This window comes from Phaseolus vulgaris, chromosome 10, assembly GCF_000499845.2.
Source record: "Phaseolus vulgaris cultivar G19833 chromosome 10, P. vulgaris v2.0, whole genome shotgun sequence".
NCBI classification, from domain to species: Eukaryota; Viridiplantae; Streptophyta; class Magnoliopsida; order Fabales; family Fabaceae; genus Phaseolus; species Phaseolus vulgaris.
Genome location: NC_023750.2, coordinates 4459839 through 4480831, shown reverse-complemented (window position 1 = coordinate 4480831; position 20993 = coordinate 4459839). Strand labels below are relative to the sequence as shown.

At 30.4% G+C, this 20993-nt stretch overlaps 3 protein-coding genes across 4 annotated transcripts; all 3 read right to left on the bottom strand.

Moving 5' to 3' along the window:
- Window positions 1–7242: 7242 nt before the first annotated feature.
- On the bottom strand, window positions 7243–9211 carry LOC137819659 (uncharacterized). Its single transcript, XM_068623561.1, has 2 exons — window positions 8671–9211; window positions 7243–8140 (listed from the first exon to the last, which is right to left on the bottom strand). Exons 1-2 carry the CDS (start codon window positions 9136–9138, stop codon window positions 7406–7408), a joined length of 1203 nt encoding a protein of 400 aa, XP_068479662.1. The 5' UTR covers window positions 9139–9211; the 3' UTR covers window positions 7243–7405.
- Window positions 9212–10312: 1101 nt separating this feature from the next.
- LOC137819325 (asparagine--tRNA ligase, cytoplasmic 2) lies at window positions 10313–14440 on the bottom strand. Of its 2 annotated transcripts, none has more exons than XM_068623130.1 (8): window positions 13912–14440; window positions 13199–13429; window positions 12091–12693; window positions 11567–11752; window positions 11397–11470; window positions 11162–11288; window positions 11026–11084; window positions 10313–10667 (listed from the first exon to the last, which is right to left on the bottom strand). In XM_068623130.1, the coding sequence occupies exons 1-8, from the start codon at window positions 14374–14376 to the stop codon at window positions 10484–10486; spliced, it is 1929 nt and encodes a 642-aa protein (XP_068479231.1). In that variant the 5' UTR covers window positions 14377–14440; the 3' UTR covers window positions 10313–10483. The 2 variants fall into 2 exon arrangements, with proteins under 2 accessions (XP_068479231.1, XP_068479232.1); XM_068623131.1 differs by having other exon boundaries at window positions 11397–11458; window positions 13912–14439.
- A 2558-nt stretch (window positions 14441–16998) lies between these two features.
- Window positions 16999–20002, bottom strand: LOC137819683 (exocyst complex component SEC15A). The gene is made up of 2 exons (XM_068623600.1): window positions 19868–20002; window positions 16999–19524 (listed from the first exon to the last, which is right to left on the bottom strand). Exon 2 carries the CDS (start codon window positions 19502–19504, stop codon window positions 17138–17140), a length of 2367 nt encoding a protein of 788 aa, XP_068479701.1. The 5' UTR covers window positions 19505–19524; window positions 19868–20002; the 3' UTR covers window positions 16999–17137.
- Between the last annotated feature and the right edge of the window lie 991 nt (window positions 20003–20993).

Here is a 20993-nt window from a genome sequence, read left to right as displayed (position 1 = left end):
TGTAATGAAGCAACTAAAATATTTAACAATGGTTAACTTAATAAATAATTAATACCCTTATGAATTATTGATATATCTAATGTGGTTAACATGGTTATTAACTACTATAACAATTTTATAGTATTAATTATATTAACTTATTATTAATCACTTGTGAAATAAAATTATCCATGTTTATAAATAGTATTATTTGGTGCTAAAAAAACATAGTACAATATGGTCCAAACACTTTATGTTAAAAGGTGTCACGAATGACATTTTAACCAATTAAAGGACAGTCAAATGAATGGAGAGAGAAAAGGAAGTGTTCCATATAACACATTGAATGATTAATGGAAAGTAAAAAAAAATGAGTGAAAAAGGAAAATTATTTAAATTAAATAAATTAGTGTGGAAATGAGGTGGTGAGTGAAATAACTATTTTATTTTATTTTATTTTATATATTATTTTAATAATTTTTAATTATTTATTATCACAATAATAATTAAAACATATAAATAGTAATAAAACATTTTTAATCTAATTAATTATTCTCATAAAATGATCAATTACATCTATATAAATTACATTTTTTACACAAGCGATTACATACTAAAAATATATATTATTGTTAAAATATTCATAATATAATATATTATAATTATTTTCAATTCGTCTTTTTAATGAAAACATTATCATTATTTTGGAGAATGTTGATGAAAATAAATATTAGAGAACAACAACAAATGGTTATTGGAGGATAATAGATTATGTATTTTAATTATTTATTTTGTTAATGAGGAGGGTATACATATTGTGGTATTCATACATTTGAATATCTTCTACCTATTTGTTAGTGATTTTTATTTTATTTTTTAAAATTAAGTGACTAAAATAAATTTATTAAAGAAAAAAATATTAATAATTGAATTTATTTTTGTCCAAAATTATTAGTATTGGTTTTATTCCTTCTTAAATCAAGTACCTCAAGTATTTTTTTATCTAGTAACGTATTTGAGGTACTCACTCTTAAGAAATAAAAAAAAAAATATTATTAACCATATTTGATCAAGACAAATATGAAATATAAACTCATATTTCTTAGTTAGGAGTACTTTAGAAAGGATAAAACTAGTTTTTTTTAAGTGTTTTATGAATTATTATTAGAAATAATGAGTTAAGATATTGAGACTAATTTTTAGGTTGTATTCTATACTTGTTAATAAAGACAAAAAAATTATGATTACACATTCCCCATCCACATCTTTATTTACTTTTAAAACTCAAGATTTCATGGTCATTTATTTAATACCTTGTGTCTTTGCCTTTTTGTGAAGAGTCTCTTTCTTCATAAATAATGAAAAGACAACATAGAAAATTTCAAAAAAAATAAAATAAAATATTTATGGTCATTAAAGCACTTGACTCTGTTTACATGTTACTTTGTATAATCTAAACTATATATTGTTTACTGTAATATATATACATTGTGTTACCTAGTGTATTATCTTTTGTTCTTACCATAGACAATGTCTTATTTAAGTGTTAAAATATATTATTTGCATGTTATTTATAAAAAATAGATCTTTAATTTTGAACCTTCTAATATTATTCTTCATTACTATGTGAATAGTCAAAATAAGTTTGTAAAATGTTGTTTATTAGATAAAGTTAGACTATTAAATTGCCTAAAAATTGTATACATTCCACTTATTATTTATTAAACTAAAAAATATTTCTAATTAAGGATAATTTTATAGAAATAAATAAATAAAATAAAGTGTAAAAAGTAAAAAAACATAAGAAGAGATGATTAAATTATATTTTTTTAAAATTTGGTAAATTTTCGTAAGTATCATATAAAAGAGTGCAGGCAATATGTTTTTATTGGTCAGATGAACTAATAAGAATTTTTTCAAACTAAGTTTTAAAACTTTTCCTTCTTAGATCATTGCAACAATTGTAACATGCAATAGAATAAGATAAGGAAGGAAAGAAATTACTTGAGATATTTTTTGACAACACAAATTACGTCTAGTTTTTAAACAGTTTCAAATAATTGTTCAACTTCCACTATCTTGTAAGATACAAGAGTATTTTTTTGGCTTCTAGTCACTCTTGACTAACATATGAGTATTGTTTAACAATAAGTCAATCTTGACTAACGTTTATTGTTTAACAAGTTAATATTAGCTAAGACAAAGAAATTGTTTTGGGGTCTGATTAAAAGGTCATGAGATTTTCTCACTAGATATAGATTGCGTCTTTTGACATTACAAAATTAAACCCTCTTTTTTGGTTTTATAAAAAAACACAATTGTCTTCTCGTAAAGTTATTCTAGGGCTCAAAAGATTTTGACAATGTTTTTTTCATTTATGCAATGCAAACTCTTTTGTTCTTCTTCTCGATGAAGAATTTTATATAGGCACAAAAGAAAAAGATTCGTTGCAAATCCTTTTTTGACCATTGTACAACTTCATACTTACTTAAATGTCTTCCTTACATTTGATGAACTGGGACGTAGAAGATGCATTAAATATTATGCTATTCTTTAAGTAATATCTTGATAGTTAGATGTACTTATCGCTTATTGGAGAATGCCTTTACTTGTAAAAAAAGATAAAGTTGTCTGAAGCAGATGATATTTTCAGGTTGACAAAGCAAGCACTTGGAAGTTGTTAAAGCAAAACAACTTTAACTTAAGTTTCAAAAAATTATCGATATAATGTAAGTTTTGTTTGGATCTCCTTGATTAGATATAAGAGACAAACATTCCTTATAATATAGATTAAACATATGAATATTCATGAAACTATGCTAACTTAAAATTATACATGTATCATATGTGTTTCACAATGCTTATCAAACATAAAAGCAAGACTGCATAGTATCATATCGTCTGACAGATTAAACACTTATGTCTTACTTAATTTGTACTTTGAACAAATACTTTTGTCTTATAGAGAAAGTATGACCATATTTTATATTTTATTATTTTTAGCACTTAATTAAAAAAATATGTGTTGGACTTTTCTCCAACATAAAGGAAAAGAAATTGAATCTTATTAAAGCTAAAATCAACTTCTAATTTAATTCTTATAAATACAACTACAACACCTAAAAGGCCATGAGAAAACTTATAAATATTTTCTTGGAAGGAAGCTAAAAAATGCTTATGCTTTCAAAGTTTCAATTATTTTTAAGATTTATTTTTGATAGTTTTTTTCCATAAACTCTTTTAGAGGGAAAAAATCTTTATAAATTAAAATTAATTTATGTTAAATTGGTAGGGTTTGTGCACAATTTTACCATAGGTGACTCATACCCCATTTCCATTTCCTAGGAAAGAAGAAAAATAAGTACATACATGGTTAAATGATAACTTGCACATGCAAGTGGTCCAAATATTAAACATAAACGACAATCACATGGGTAATATGTTTGAACACTTCATTTTCACTAAGTGAAAAACTAAGTTCTATGGTCCTTCTACTACATATAAAATTTGAGTTTTTAAAAATAATGACTTATGGGTCAACTCTCATGTAAGAAATATACTATTTTTAATTTAAAAATTTAAAGTGATAGATATCTTTCTCTTTATACTTATTCATCTTTACTTAATTTAAGATTTTGAAATTAACACTTGTAATTTCTCATAAAATCTTTCATATTTATCTCTGATTTACAATTAATATTATACAAATTCTTTTATTATATTTGGATCAATTTACCACTTGCTGGACATAATAAGTATTTGTGAGGGATAATATAACTTGATCAAGATAATTATTTAAAAATTAAGTATTTTTTAAGTGGCACGTAATTTTTATTTAAAAATAAAACTCAAATTTATTTTCACATTTTTTATAAATTTTTCTTAATTTTTTTCTCACCTATATCCTTTCTCTCTTAATATACAAACACAACACTAAAGTCGAAATCATTTTCTTAACTAAAATGAATTCTTTCATGAGGTAACTTTAATACTCAGATTGTATAACTACTTCTTTTTGTGCTTAGAAATTTGCACATATAAAACTTAAAAAAGTTACTTTAATAACTGCATAGTCAAAGACACAAGTTTAGAATCTTTTACAAAATTCCATCCTCTCACATGAACTCACATTTTAATAAAAGATTATTTTTTTCTCCTACTTTTAGCAGTTATAATATAGAACAATCAAGACTCAAACCTAAATATGAGATCTCATTTTAAACAACTTGTTATCCAATTAGGTTAAATAGAAAGCATGAGACATAACCCTAGAAATCATTGAGATCATTGGGAGAATAGAAGGTGATAGAAAATCCTAAAGGAGGCAGTCGTCAAGCAGAAACATCATGTATCTTCTTTTCTTGTTTTCCATGCTTGTAATGGCCAACATGAGTGGCTAATTTTACTCTTTGAGATTGAGAGTAATTTGTTCAAACTCTTATGTATTGAGGTGATATTTAAATATAATATATTTTATTCTTGATTGATGATTGATATTATCATTTTATTCTTAATGTTTGTTTTATCATGATTTTGATCCTTGATTTGACTGAAAAGTACTTCTAAGCATCTAACCTAAATGATAATGCTTAACATATTTGAATGTTAGGAATATATTTGAAATGTTAATTGATATCAAACATCTTCTCGTAAGGATAAAGAGTTTTTATAAATATGCGAGGAATCGATATTTAGGAGACTATCTTAATAATTTTATATGCGAGAAATCAATAGAAATGAATTTTACATGGACATCAATATCAATCAAAGATAGAATATTATCATGTTTTTCAAAATACAAAAGAGTGAAAAGTATGAACCCCAATTTCAATTTTCCTAATTGAATAAATAATGATTTACTTGTTTTATTTACAGACTTGCAATCATATACAACAACTTCCAACAACTTTATTTTATTGTTTAATATTTAGTGAATCTTACACTTTAAAATTCAATTGTTCCTTGTGGGTTCGATATCCGTTCTTAGGGACAAATTATTACTTCTAACATAGTAACTTGTCATAGAAAAGTCATCAATTTACCACTTAATAATTTATATATATGTAGCACACGAGATTTCATCTCCATTGGGTGATCTGCGACAAATAAAAAGTGTCTTGTCTCTTGTTTAGTGATAACGTAACAATTTAAGAATATCAACAATCCACGCAAATTCAATTCAAGTAAAAGAAAAATATATTATAAATCAGACTAAAAATATCATTTACTGGAAATTATTATCACTAATAGCACAATCTATCAAAAAGGAGAGGAAGCTAGATGAGGGATATTTTTCCATAGATTTGAGGTGATAGGAAACTCTTGTGATTGGTCTCAATATTCTAGTGCAGAAATAACATGCACTTGCATAGAAATTATAACCACTTGCATAGTATATAGGTGTTTCATTTAAGTTATTATTTATGCCATCATTTTCTTATCCCTTTTATCCTCTGGGGTTCTAGATCAAAAGAAAGAAAGAAATCAAGTATGAAATGAACTACGGGTAGTTTACTATCTGGTGTTGTGGATTATTATGTTCTAATAACACAATAAGAACATATTATATGCTCTCATCTCATGGTTCATGAAGAGTTGACAATGTCAATGAAGAGGAAAAGAAAAATGAGAGGAACTCATATGAGCTTAAGCTTTTTTCCTCAAGGTTAACAATGGTATGACTCCTAGTCACATGCACTCTTATTGAGTTTTTCTCAATGTGGAACTTGGCAAGGATAGAAGTTCTACTTTGCAACATATTGTCTCCAAAGGCAACTCCACTTTCTCTGCCTTCTTATAACTGGTGTAAAGTAAGTACTTTTTTCAAGTTCTCAAACAAAAGAAAAAAAAAATGTTTCACCAAGCTTGCATTATTTCAACATGGCATGGCAATGAAATAAAGGGATGCATGAACTTATTGTGAAAGAAAAAACTACAATAAGTGAATATTAGTTTAGTATGATGCCAAAGAATGTGAAATAATAGTTGGGAAAAGTAAAATTTAATTAGCATATTTATATTTTCTCTTGAGCATGTATTCATTACACTACTGGTAGATAACTCTCTATACCTTGTATCTGTAATTCGTTTTCATTTTACCCAATCTATCAATTGGTCTAACATTATATACTAATTGAAAAATCGACAAGGTAAATTGACCAAGATTTTTTGTGAGATAAAACCGTTGTTCCAGTTACACGTACTTTTAACAACATATTCAATTCCATGTAATTTTCAACTCTTTGGAACTAATTTATAATTATCAAAATTCACTTTGCCAATTTATGAACAACCAAGAATTACTAAACATATGCAATTCGAAATTCACATTCGATTTTTCGATTTAATTTCTCAATCACATGCAATACATTATTTTATAACTTATAGTTTTAATATTTGGATAAATCCAAATCATGGGTCAAACAATCTTAAAATTCAAGTATATTCTGATCTTTATTTTCAAGACTGTCACATTTTGTATATCAAATAATTTGCATTTTATTACTTTTAAATTTGATTATTTCTAAAGTATGAGTTAGAAAACGAAGAATCAATGGTTATATAGATAGTGCAAACAAAGGATAAATAATGCAAACAAAGTATAGATAATGATGACAAACAAAGGATAATAGACATAAATAATCATAACGAAGAAGGAAATCAATAAAATTGAATTAGGATTCTAATATTTTTAGCACGGAAATTATTATTTAAAATAATAATTTCTAAAATGGTTATTATACTGAATTTTCTTATCCGTGATCGTGATCATGGATACTGGCCACGAATAAGAAAATTTAAACATAATTATAAAATAAAATATTTATTAAAAAATAAATCAAATTCTCATATTTTTAAATTTTATTGTAGGGATAAATTGGATGGGGTTAATTTTATAATTATGCATAATTAAATCGTGGAATAAAAAAATATACAATTTAGATTAAGTTTTATTTTATAGATAGATATTTTAAAATTTACAAATTTACTTAAAAACAAAATCATACTATATCAATTTTTTAGTAAATTAAAAAATATTTATTATTAGAATAAAATAGTTTCAAAAGATTTAAATTTTAAAAAAATTCTAAGATAAGATCAAGTGAAAGAAAATCCAAAATACAACCTTAAATTATCCTAAAAAATAAATGATTTTCTTTAATTTTTTTAAATGTATAAGCTAATTTAATGAAAAAGTTAATTTGTTCTTATTTTCTTGTTTAGAAGTGTTATCTGTCAAAACAAATTCATACCCAAATAATGAAAAAATGGGTATATTACACACTAATATTAACAACAGAACAATCCTACAGAGTCTGATTTTTCAAAACATCAGATTCAGTAGGCTACAGAACAGACTATAATTTTCTAAAAGTACAGATCAAACTACCATAGCAATTAGACAATAATTTTCACTAGAAAGAACCTATTCACTTTCATCTTCCAATTGAATGTCATCATCGTTATCTTCATCAGAACTACAGCAGTTATCCATGACATTGACTTGCAACTCACGAAATTTATTGATAGCATCTCTAGCTTCAGAAACCAAGGCAAATTTTGCAGCTTTAACTGCATCCTTTCTCTTTATGCTTCTTCCTTCGCCAATTATCTTCTCAGATGCTGCTCTTCTCCTAGATTCCCTACAGCGCAATTTGTTTACATATTTCTCATGCAATACCCTGTTCTTTACTTTCTTCAGTACTGGAGGACTAACAAGATCTGTAATGTGGGAGCCACTAAATCTTGAAAGTAGCTTATTACCACTTGAAGATGATGTTTCAGTGCAACTTTGCAGGAACCCTTTGTTTTCCTTTAGCTGCTGTGGAGTAGAAAGGGATTCACTGGGCTGTAAAGCATTAGTGGACAAATCTATTTTTGGTTCAAGAACAGAAAATATGTCCCCTGCGCGGTCTAGATCATCTGTAAGCAGTAACAGCTTCTCAACAGACTTCTGGGTAGTAATGTTCTTTGGCTTTAGAACATTAGATCTTCTAACTTTTATGTCAATAGGGTTGAGAAGATTACTTGCAGATAAAGAAAATTCCTGAATGGGTGATGACTTCAATGTCTTTGCCCTTGATCGAGGCTGCAATAGAACTGGAGTCACATGGTCAAAGTGAATTCTATCAAAGCATTCCTGTTGAGACTTTCCAGGCACCTGCAACATATTTTGAATGGCAATGGTTCAACCAATACAAGAATAAAACCTTTTGTGTTCTTGGAACTCATTGGAATTCCTATTACTTGAGTAACTAACATGATAGGATACAAAAAATATGAAACCTAGTTTGATCCCATTCTACATCACTGCATTCAAACACAAACAGCTATCACCTTTCAGAACTAAAGCTTTGCCTAAAAGAGTACAATAACTTATTCACTGCAATTCTTAGCGGAAAATAACATGCAAGTTCTGACCGCACACTTAAAGCACCATATATGTTTTCTAACAATTCAGCAGACAACAAAACAAATGCAAAACAAGACAATCATCAATCAAGTTTTCAAAGTATAGCAAACTGCTTCATTTTCTGAATCCATTCTTCCATTATCAACAATCATATTAAAACTCGTTAAACTGTAAACCAACCACAAAGCAGTGAGCTTTCAAGGGTTACACAAGCCAATCCCAAACATTCAACTTCAGTTAATATTTTCTACTGCATACACACAGAGCGGGATGCATACCAGTTTGGAAACGTTTTTCCAGAAATGTGGGCTAGGCTTTGCAGTAAGATATGCTCTTTGAAGAGACAAATCTTGTTCCTTCGTCCACCCTTTCCCTATTTCATCGCCATTGCGCTTTCTCTTCTCTCCATTTCCCCCATTTCCCCCATTTCCACCAAAACCCTCATCACAAACAACATAATTTTCTTTTGTTTTAACTCCAATGATTTCTCTATTTTCACCCTTCTTACTTCCCCGACCAGCACCCTCGTTGTTGAACCTGGGAGATCGCCTAAGAGATGAAAACCCAACGTCCCCATGGTTAAGTCTAGGAGATATTCTCGACTCAACAGTACAATCATTGGATTTCTTTACGGAAGCGGTGGCAGATTTGGGGTTGGGAGTGGTGTGGTTTAGTTGGGGGAGGAACCTGGGTGACCTTCTTAGAGTGAGGATTTGACTCTGTACATAAGATTTTCTGTCTGGCATTTTCTCGAACACTTGAAGGTGTCGCTTCTACAGTGAATTATATGCGCCTTTTTCAATTCAAATTCTAATTCAATGATAATGAACAAAAGAGTTATGATATTTTCAAAACCAACACCAAAATACAATTACAACAAATATTAATATTTATATTAGAAAAAAAAAATCTATACATAAAATATAAAAAGTTAATTTTTTTTTCAAAACTAATAAAATTGATAAAAGTTAATTTTTTTTCAAAACTAATAAAATTATCAATTTTTATAAATAATTAAAATATTAATATTTATTAAGTCGTAGATGAAACACATCAGTTAAATAAAAACATTAATCTAAACAACATGCTTTATAAATACTTTCTTGCAGCTATAAAAAATAAGACAAAATCATAATAAAAAATTGGATACATTATACTGATAATAGACTTTTTTGTGAGTAAAATTAACTTTCTTACACCTATGGATGGAGTTAAAATTTCACACGCACATACAACGAAGAGGAAGTAAACTAATTAAGAGTGTAAAAATTACGAGAAGGATTAAGAGAAGGATTATTAGATACCTTTTACAATGGTTGTTGGTGGAAAATTAAGAGAAGGATTAAATTAAACTTTTTAAAAAAAATTGAGATAAAATTGATTTTTTTTTAAAAAATCATTATAGTAAATTATTATTTTTTTCAAATCACCATAGTAAATTGAATTTTAATAAAAAAAATATGAGGACAAAAAAGTAATTAAATCTATAAAAAAATATTCTGTTATTATAGATGAAAAATACATGAGCATACACGCATATATCTTATTTTTTTTTTAATTTAATAAAAAATATTTTGATAAATAATTATGGAAGTTAATTATAAATATTTGAATGTAATAACCATATTATAAAATAATTAAGAGTAAAATAGAAATATTAAAAGTTTATTTTCCCTCTATATATCTATAACAATATATAGAGAAGATTCCTTTGGTGTACACAAATTTTTTTTTTTCAATTTTACTCTAAAAAAATAATATTAGTTTAATATATGAATTTAGTAACTTCTCTTGAAATAATTTCAGGCTCCCCACAGTGAACTTTCAAACCACAGCAACAACTCTTTTGAGAGTTCAATAAATCAAACTTTAGTACTTCAAACAGAAACTTGGGGAGATTAATTGTGCACAAGAAAGAACTTCACAAGACTTTTGAGTAAATTTCATTACTTACACATTCCTTATATACATCAGTCACACAAATAAACAACTGATATGTTTTAACTGTTGTTTTACACAAGCATATTGGAATTTTGATGCCAATAGCCTCCAATGCAACTTCAATATTCTTAGTTTGAGCTCAAAACTTGATCAGTTGTTGGCTTTTCCATAGCTTCTTGGAAAAGGGATAATGTCCCTCACATTGCCAAGGCCAGTTGCAAAGAGAACCATAAGATCAAACCTCAGGGTGAAGCCAGAGTTCTTCACTGTTCCATTTCTACGAAGATCTAGGTACCATTCATACTTCTCTCTTGACAAACCTAATTCATCAATCCTGCCATTCAATACAAAAGAAAAGAAAAAACTTTACCAAATATGTTGTTAACAAACCTGGTATCACCAAATGTTAATTGTCCCCACCAATTTTCAAGTGATGCATGATTTGATTTCCATTTTACTAGAGTTAATTGAACATGATTATGTATCATTTAAACATTATGTATCCTGATATGATTGTTCAGTTCATCAACAATCAAGTACATTTCTTTTACTATTTCTACTATTGGCCTCTTAACATTCACAGTTTTCAAATTCTGAATTGTGAACAAACTTGCTCTCCTGCTACATCTAATGGTTCATCAACCATTTGGCTGTAAATTTTCCAATATGAAGACATAAAAGAGAAGTAGTACCTGGAGCTTATCATGTTAAGACGTTCCTCGTTTTGACTCCCAGAAATTAGTGCTCCAAGCTGCAAAATGTTTCTGAGAACTTCAACACATGTATCAATACATACTGCACTAGTAGTAGTCACATTTGGAGACATACCTTTGGGACAACCAAGTCAAATGCAGCAACAGTTCCATCCTCATTCTGGCGAACGTAAAATGGCTTAGCTTCTTTTGGATAATTGTATATTATAACCGGATTCATGTAGATGGCTTCAGTGAGATAGCTACCAAGAAACAAATAGAACCATAAGCAACTGATAATGGTGAAGGGAATACTTCTTCTCTTAGTTAGAAATCAGCAGATTCAGAATATGATGAAAGTATCAATATACCTTAGGTGCTCTGAAGTGAGTACAACACCTGACTCAAAGTTTGTTTCAAATTTATCTTCAAACTGGAAGGATGACTAATTAGCATTAAAATGGAAAATAATTATCTTCTCTTTGAGAAGAAAGATCACAATGGCAGAAATCAAAATGAGATGTTCATTAGGATTCGGTACCTTTCTAAGAATCTCTACAGCTTCATGGTAGGTCAACATTTCAGGAGAAGCTGTAATAATCTGCTGAAGACGATTGGAACAGGTGTTGTCAATTCTTTTTTCAACAAACTTCATTTCTTCAGAGCAATTATCTAAAACCCATTTGCTGAGGTACTTGAGAAAGGCAGTAGCACAGTTCATGGAATCCTGCAAGTAACACAAAGTGCATCATGCTACTAAATGATACAAAAGCCTTTCTATCAAAATATAAGAATTTACAAAGTGTTGATCTGGAACATTTTGGTTCTACTAAAAAGGGTAGTGGAACCAAAGAAAACATAAGAGAATAGAATGTTCCATTCTGTTCTATCCATGCATCAAAAACTACCTGAAGGAACGTTGAACCAAACTTAATTCAGAGGGATTGGAAACCAATCCTTAAGTAACATTGAGTCAACTGGAATAAGATATTTGAATGTTTAACTATACTAGGAGATAAATTAAGCAATTTATTATGATTGCACATGAACAAAAAGAAGTGATACCTTTAACTGAGAAAAAGCCATTTCCACCTCAACCATCCACATTTCTGCAGCATGTTTAGCAGAATCCGTTTTATCTGCTAGAAATCTAGGTCCAAAAGAGTAGACATTTCCAAGAGCACATGCATAACTCTCCAGATGCAAGCGACCAGAGACAGTCAAATAAGTTTGGGTAGGGAAAAAATCCTTGTAAGAGTCTACTTTATCTTCCTTAAAATATTTTCCTAACTTTCTGTTTTCTCTTGCTTCAAATTGTGATGCCAGGTCATTTGTTTTCTTCAGATCCTGAACTGCAGCAGCCAGTGCTTCCCTATTGCTCTCAGTTCTTTTCAAATGCTCAACTATGTTACTTTTCTCTTTTACAGCTGCCTTCACATGTTCAAGGCTAACACCTTCATTCTCATAAATGGTGTCTAGTTTCTCCTTCTCTGCTTTCTGATTCTGATTCTGATCCTGATCCTGGGTGGTAACCTTGAACATGTTGCTAAATCCTTCTGAGTCTGTGGTAGTTATAGTGGGTACTTGCACATCAATGAATGCATGTTCATTGAAAAATGTGTGAGTTGCAAAAGAGAGAGCACTACGAATCCGCATCACAGTTGCCACCTAGAAACAGAACAAAGTCAATCTTCTCATCATACAAAACTAACATAAATAGACAAAATAATGTATTGCTTCTTGCATATCTCACATCAACTAAACATTTCATAATATATATAAGTAGGTGCAATCCTTCCATAGATTAAGTTAGGCTTAAAGTTCACTTTTTAATATGGTATAAGGTATCAGGTGTCGGTTTTATACGGTTGAATTATGCTTAAAGTTGCTCAATTATGCTTAAAGTCCACTTTTTATAAATAGGATCTTGCTTGTAACATCAAAATTGTGACACCAAGTTACATTTTCACAAAACATACTCAAATCCCCAGTGATGCTACATCAGCTAAGAGCCTAAGAATAATAAGGTATGTCATGTCATGTTGGCTATCTCAGTTAAGAAAGTATAATTAACTTATCACGTATCAGTTTTCAGAAAATCTGATGTGTTAACATGCAAAAGTTGTAGCTATGGAAGACGAACAGGACATTATAATGTGAAGTTGAATTTCACCGTGGTTGTTCGAGGCCGAAACTGGGAGTACTCTCTCAATGTATCTAGTGGAATTCGTTTCTTTGATAATGGGTACTTGTCAAAATCAACTGTTCCAATGTGAAGAACTTTTTCAGCTTTAAGCTGAATACGATGCTTCCCTTCTGCACGTTCTAGTTGACCTTCCACTAACAGACATGTCCCAGTAGCCATAACCCTGCTTGGGCTTGCTACCGAGGAATCCACAACAACCTGAAAGTGTTTAAATAACCATAAAAAAAACCATGAAAAACAATGAACAATTCAATTAAAACATACAAATCAAAAGTGTTTCATTTCATGGTTAAGTTACTTTGCTTTATAAAAGGCTTGAAAGCCATAAGTTTGTAACTTTAGTTTAGGCACATAATAAGCCATAAAATTCCCCACTTAATGATTTAACTTCAAATAAGGAAATTTAGGTGTAGAAGTTAAGCATATATATCACATCAAACAAATTCCATAGAAAAAGTTTCTTTTTATGTTTTGAGAGTGATGATAAAAAACCAAAGGCTTTCACTTTCAAGGAAATTATATGCTTCTGGTCTAGCAGACAATATTATAATAATGAATTTTGATTAATTAACTACATGAATATTTTAACTAATGGAGTGTTAGGGTGTGTTGATATTGGATCCTTTGAAAACGCACTCTAGAAGCAAAACGAAACCACAGAGCCAAACAGAGCATTAAACCTGAAGGCTTTGAACGCATGATCCATCTGTGAGAAGCAAATACACAACAGAAGCTTTTGGAGGCAAAAGCTTTGCATGATTCGGCTCAGACACAACAGACTCATGTTTCTTGCGCTGCACGTAACCGCTTCCTCCAAACACATCCAATATGCTCCTTATCAACGGTATCCTCGACTGCAGAATCTCCACACACGACACATCCTTGTTCCTACCTTGTCCGGCAACGCCACGTTCGTTGCCGTGAGTGTTCACGGCAGCTAATGGCGTCGCCAGCTTCTCCACTTCCTTGGCTGATTTTACCCATCCGCCAACAGTTACGCGTTGTCCCACCGCAGTTTCAAGTCGGACCAGTAGCGTCTTGATCTGGACTCGGCTCGAATATTTAAGCGGTGGGACATGCGATGACTCGAGACGGGGAGGAGCCAAGGAAGTTTGTTGGTTTGTTGTTGGTGTTGTTGTTGACATGGTGGTGAGGAAAGCGTGAGGAGTAAGGGTGTGTTTGTTTGTATGAGTGGAGGGGAAGAAGAAGGCATGGTGGTGATATAGTGAAGAGAAAGATGCTTTGCTTAGAGAGGGTTTTGAGGTTTGAAGGAGAAGGAAAGGGATTGTTTGTATTTGGAAGTTAGACGAGGTTGTTTTGTTGTGTTGGGTTTTGGGTTTGGTATTCTTTTGTGACCGGTAATTGGGCGGGAATTAGTTTATTCTGTTGCCTGTCAAAATCCAGTTATGAAGACTTCCACTTAGGTCACGTGAATTATTAAGAAAAAATATTAAAAAACTTAATTAAATTTTAATTATAGAAAAAATCTAGATATTTTTAATTGAGTTCCAATTAAAAGAATTATTTTATTAACTTTTTTATTTAAGTGTTTTATTGCTTAATTTTATATTATTATTTTTATTTTCTTATGTTTTTAATTTCTTCCAACTTATTAATCAACTCGTTATTAAGGAAAAGAAAAGTCAAATTGATCAAGTTAGAAGAAATTAAAAGGAGAGAGAACGAACAAGTTAACAGATGATTTAGATATAAAGGAAACTTCAAAAATCAAATGATAAAATACTTAAATAAATAAATAAAAATATTTTGAACATTTAATAAAAAAAATTGATAAAAATTCAATTCAAAATACTTAAAATTATAAAATAATTAAATCTTAATTAACACTAAATTTTTTTTTTTAAAATTAATTTAGGTTAGGAAAAATATCAACCTAACATCTTATAATAACGTTGTTAAAAGGTTTATATATATATGTATGAGTAGTATAATTTTCAATATATTTAGTTTACCCATCTTAAAACAAAAACAAAATTACAATAAAAATGGAAAATATTTATTTGAATTCAATGAGATGTTAGACTTATTCTTAGGAATTTATAATTAGAATGGAATAATCAAAGATTATTTATTTCTTTTAAAAAATATTTAATGAGAGTTGATTTCTTTCGTTTTAAAATTGTAATAATTTTTTGTAATTTTGTGAAGTTTTATTTTTTGAATTATTTTTTTATACTTTACATGACACATTGTATCTTACCAAAACATCCAAAAAGAAAGAAATTACATAGATTTTATTTAAAAAGCATCATTATTTAATTAAAATAAATTATTTATATTATTTTTAAATAATTGAAATATTTAATTCGTAAAGTAAAAGTCAATCTAAAGTACATATTTTCATAAAAAGCCTTACAACAATTTTAAATACAAATATTTATTATTTACTTGGCATAAAATAAAATATGATAGACCTCAATGTCAGAAGAACTACCATTATCTGCTGCAATAGAGCAACTTTTGGCAACCTACTCTTTCTAGCTTTTCACTATAGCAATACCTATATTCTCCCTCACATGGTTAACAGTGTAGTGAATCAAAAACTAAAAATCTTCTGGTTTAATTCTCACTATAGCAGATAAACATGTAAAGAAGGAATAAAATATCTCACTATAGCAGATAAACATGTAAAGAAGGAATAAAATATTGGTCAATGTACAGAGAAAAAGAACTCTTGTCAAAGACACTCAGCCAATTGATTTCTGAAATGAGCAGACATTAACTGTCTGTCATTACTCTCTTTCACCACTCATGTCATGTGATGAAGAAATTTTTACAGTTCTTTGTGTTATTCTTTGCAGAGGGTTCTGGATTACCAAGAATCCTTGAATTGGAGAGAAATTGATCTTCTTTTCTGATGTGTATTACTCTAGCCACATAGATCTCAGCTAGTTAAAGATACTCCCTAGAACACTTGCACCTGCAGGATCCCTATTGATAAGGAACACGGCTGGTTTCTTTGCCATTGGTCTTGGCGAACTCCTCAAAGAAACTTTCATATTTCACCCTCCTGATGAAACACTTCCTCCACCTGCTGATCTGATTTCAAATTTAAAATTTGTAGCCTTGTCATTGTCAATCCCACCAAAGAAGGTCCCTTTTTGCTTCCCTAACCCGACCCAACTCTTCAGATTCTTCAGGTTTTAGAACCCCAATACTAAAAAAAGTTTGGAAGCAAAAGGTGGGGGCAGTTATCCCAATAGAGAGATCTTTCAATGAGTACCAGAAAGACCAAGCTCGTTGCACTATTTGCTGTAGTGCTTCCATCAAAGTAACCTCTCAGCTGACCAGTATTGAGTATAATTTGCAACAAGATGTTGGATAAAGATTTCACTTTCTGTAATTAGATCCAGTTTCTATCAATATATAACAAGATGCTTCAGTTTAACTTGCAACAAGATTTACACTTTCTTTAAAAACCTTGCAGCATGCTTTTATGAACAAAAGGGTCATGCTAGTTTGAGTTTAATTTGCAGCAAGATGTTTGATGGCCACTTCCATTTGCCTGAGCTAGTTAGAAAAATGTAGGATAATGAGAATAGCTAGCCCCAAGAAAAATAGATTAGCATGATCTGTCTTTGTACATGCAATCAGTGTTGGGATCTATCAATACAAGGCAAAAGTAACTAAAGCAGTGAAAATGAAATCAAAAGCAGATGACAAACTTTGATTGAAACTTCTTCATTCTAGTGGGAGAAACATTTATTTGTGTGAAAGGCATGGTGATATAGTAAATAAACAAACTAAAGACAGAAATGATTTTTTATTATATGAAAAAAAATCAGGCAATACAGAACACTAATCAACTGATAGTTAAACATCCATAATAGAAGAACACTACAATTATACCCTAGTTGAAATGAAAGAATAATATTCCAAGTCTAGTCAATTGAAATCCTTTAGTCGCTTTTTGAGCATGTCCATTGATTTCTTTTTAGCAGTTTGCTTTGTGTTTTTATTTGAAAGACTTCCAAAGATTCCATCTGCAGAATCCTTGAATTTTTCACAAATGGATGCTACCCTCTTATAATCCAGTGCATAGTAATTTTTCTCCCTTATAACAGGATTCATGAAGTTCTCAGGCTGACTACTTGACAGAAGATTGATTAACTGTCGTGCTTCTATCAGACAGCTCTTAAAACCACCTCCTGCATAAGTTTCACACAGACCGGAAGAATAAAACCGGTCATCTGCAAAATTCTCCAACATTTTAACATCATTGTTGATATTCATAACTGCATTTGCATTAAACCTTTTGATATTATCACTAAGGAAAGCTCCCACAATTGTGTTGGAAATATGCTCAAGTGCACTGGTCCCAACCATGTACATAGCATCTAGGGGTAAAATCTGTTGTGCTGTGGACATAAGTGAATCTAGGTAAAATATCACTTCATTTATGTAGTCATTTCCACTTGTCTTTGTCTCCTCTGTAGTCCAGTTGATACATTCTATAAGATTCATATACTCACCTAACTTTGTGTTGACCAAACTCAGCAGAGTAATATAAGCTGCATCCCTCGAAGTTTTCAGTAATACCTTTGCAGTCAAATTAGATTGGGGCTTCTCAGCTGTTCGAACGGGTATGCAACACTGATGAGCTGCATGTCGAAGGAAAAAATCACAAGCTCTTTCAAGAACAGTTATGTTTGCAGCAAGCTGCATGGCCTGAGACACAGAGATACTTGCACTATTGATGATGTCAAGCAAAGATTCATTCAATACTTCAATCAGGAGCTTGTCCAAATACTTCCTCACAATATCAAAGAAACCGCTACGTGGACCATAAGATAAGTAATCAACAGAGCCTTTGATGAAGGATCTCACAATGCGACAAGCATCAGGTACCATGGAGGAGAATGATGCAACATATGGAAAAGCAGGCATAATATCTGATGTTTGAAGATTATATGACAGAACATTATTCTCATAATCAGAATCCTTTTTTATCACCATCTGCTCATATGTGTCACTGCCAAGAATCTCAACGATTTGCTTCCGACATTCTTCCAAAAGAAGAATATGGTATTTGTCACGGCTATTATCAAGCACATCAAGAAGTTGGCCAATGTCATATCCATATTGTCTAAGAGTAGACCCAAGAAGTGTAACATAATCCTTAACCAGGAGAAGATGCGTGGCAGATTTCATATGGGAGAATTGCACCTCTAACATTGATGTTACTTTTGCTAAAGCAGTTTCCCACATAGTTTCAACCTGATCAGGCTCTAGAAGCCCACCACCAGTCCTCAGGACCCTATCTTCCACTATGAAATACCCAGCAATTTGAGCCAAAAATGTCTGATAATACTCAATAAAGGGTTGCATTGAAGATATCTCCAAATCCGAATTCAGTTGTAACAATCTATTCTTGTAGTAATATTCATGAAACTGCTCTAGGATCCCAAGGCAACTATGAATATGACAAGCACGATAGAGGGGTGTGAGATCAAATTTCATGGCAGAATCTTCATCTTCTTCAACCACCAAATTGTAAGTTTGATCACCAACTACTGAAATATTCAATCCTTCAGACCTTCTCTTCCTTTCCAGCATTTCCTCATCCCTCTGGCGATTCGATGCAGCACGACCAATTGCCGTTTGCCCAATTATTTTACAAGAACTTCGAATTTGTACCATCCATTCATTAACTTGGCTGCATACTTTCTTCTCGATGTGTGACTTTATGGAAGGAATTCTTTTCTCTATCACCTTTTTGAGAGCCTTGGCAGGAATATTCTCTATGTAATTCTTCTCAAGCAAATCAACAGTTTTCAATGCAGGATAAAACTCGCCTTCAGAAATATGATTGTTGCACTTCACACACAACTCCAGCACTTTCATACAGTTCTTTGACATTTTTATAGCTTCAGTCACATTCTTCTTCACTGTATATGATACAAAAAGCTCCTCAAGCTTCACAAGAAGGGTGCTGCCAACCTGCTGCAACTTGAAATTGTCACTTTGGAGTTCACTCTTGAGCTCTTCAGCATCAACTAACACACCACGAAGTTCATCAACTGCAAGGATGAATTCCTCATAGTGAGTCTTGCACATTGCCTCAATTTCAGCTTCCTTTTTCTTCACCACAAAATCCAGTTGGCGTAGGAGCCCCATGGGGCGCCCCATTTCGAAGGCATGCCTCACAAGAGGACTAATGTCATCTCCATTGGCAACCAGAGTTGCCAGAACCAAGTCTTCTCCTTCATCACCATTCTCTACATCAACTCTCCTTTTTGTTTTCACATCCATTGTTCCTTAACTTCCTCAATCTGAAAACATATTTCTTGTCACAACCTCATTGTATTACACCAATTCTTATGCAACCAACCTCTCAAGAAATATTAAAAAAAATGTTACGTTTAGGATTCAAATTGACCAAAACAAATGGTATGCACAAAGCAAAATTGAGGATTTGACTAAAATTACAAATCTTGGCAATGCACTACGAAATTTATTGGAATTATTCATTACCCAAATTATCATCAACATCAAATTTTAGTTGTAATCGGAGAACAACAACATGTGTTGTCTATATGAATGATAAGTAGATGATGGGAGATTGGGAAATTAGAAAGAGAGATTCAGAAAAAGGTGAAGGAGAAATTGGTGTACCTGATGGCGGTGACAAAGAAAATGACAGGAGAAGTGGAGTGGGTGGTGGGAGAGGAGAGGAGACAGTCGGGTGAGGTTAGCAGCATACGTAACAGTCTCTTTGTGTTTGTAATCATGCATGGCAATGCCACCGATCCAGTCTTACGTTATGATTAAGTTTTAACCTTTTTTAGAGACGGCTTTCCATGATAAGCGTTGGAGAGAAGGAATTTTTAAGAAAATAATATTTTTTTAAAAAAATATTATTATTATTATTATTTCTTTAAGAATGTTCCAAATTTTCAATTGTTTTTTTGGAGGAAGTCATGGATCTTATTATATTATTGTAAAATAGTAAAACTAAACAAATTTAAGATGTTGATTGAAAAATGGAGAGGTGTTGCTCTATGATTAGTTATCTTAAAACATGAACGTTGGATAAAATATCGAACCCTTAGGTAAACTATTGAGTTTTAATAAATATTTCTTTAACCATTTAAATGCTTTACTTTCATTTGTTAGGTGTTGCCAACTTTATTATTTTGTTGGTGTAAGTTTTATAATTTTTATGTATATTTAGATTTCATTAATCAGATCCTTTTAAAATTATTCTAGTGATTATGCATATTATTTAAAATAGTTACTGGTAAACAGATATACACTTTTACCAATATATATATATATATATATATATATATATATATATATATATATATATATATATATATATATATGTATATATCCTTCGATAAAAATACTATATATATAATAGTCTTACAATAGCTATTAGCTGTGAGAACTAGAACAATAATGTGAAAAGAAATTTAAGGGAGAAGAGATAACGACGAAAAATAAATTGTATAAATTTGTAATACATATTTTTTTTGGTAAAAGCAGTATGTGATAAATATATTTGTATTGTTTTACTTTTTAATAAAGTAAACTAAATTATAGCTAATAGATAATTTATGAGTTAACATGGTTTATAAAATTACAATTGTCAATTACGAGAAATATTTATTATTTAAAATATTAAAAATGCGGATCAAATAAAATAATAGCCTTTAGTTAGAAATACAATTCAAATAAATTTTACTATAATTCCCTCGGAATATACAAGATTTTGGATATATATTTTTTTAGTTTT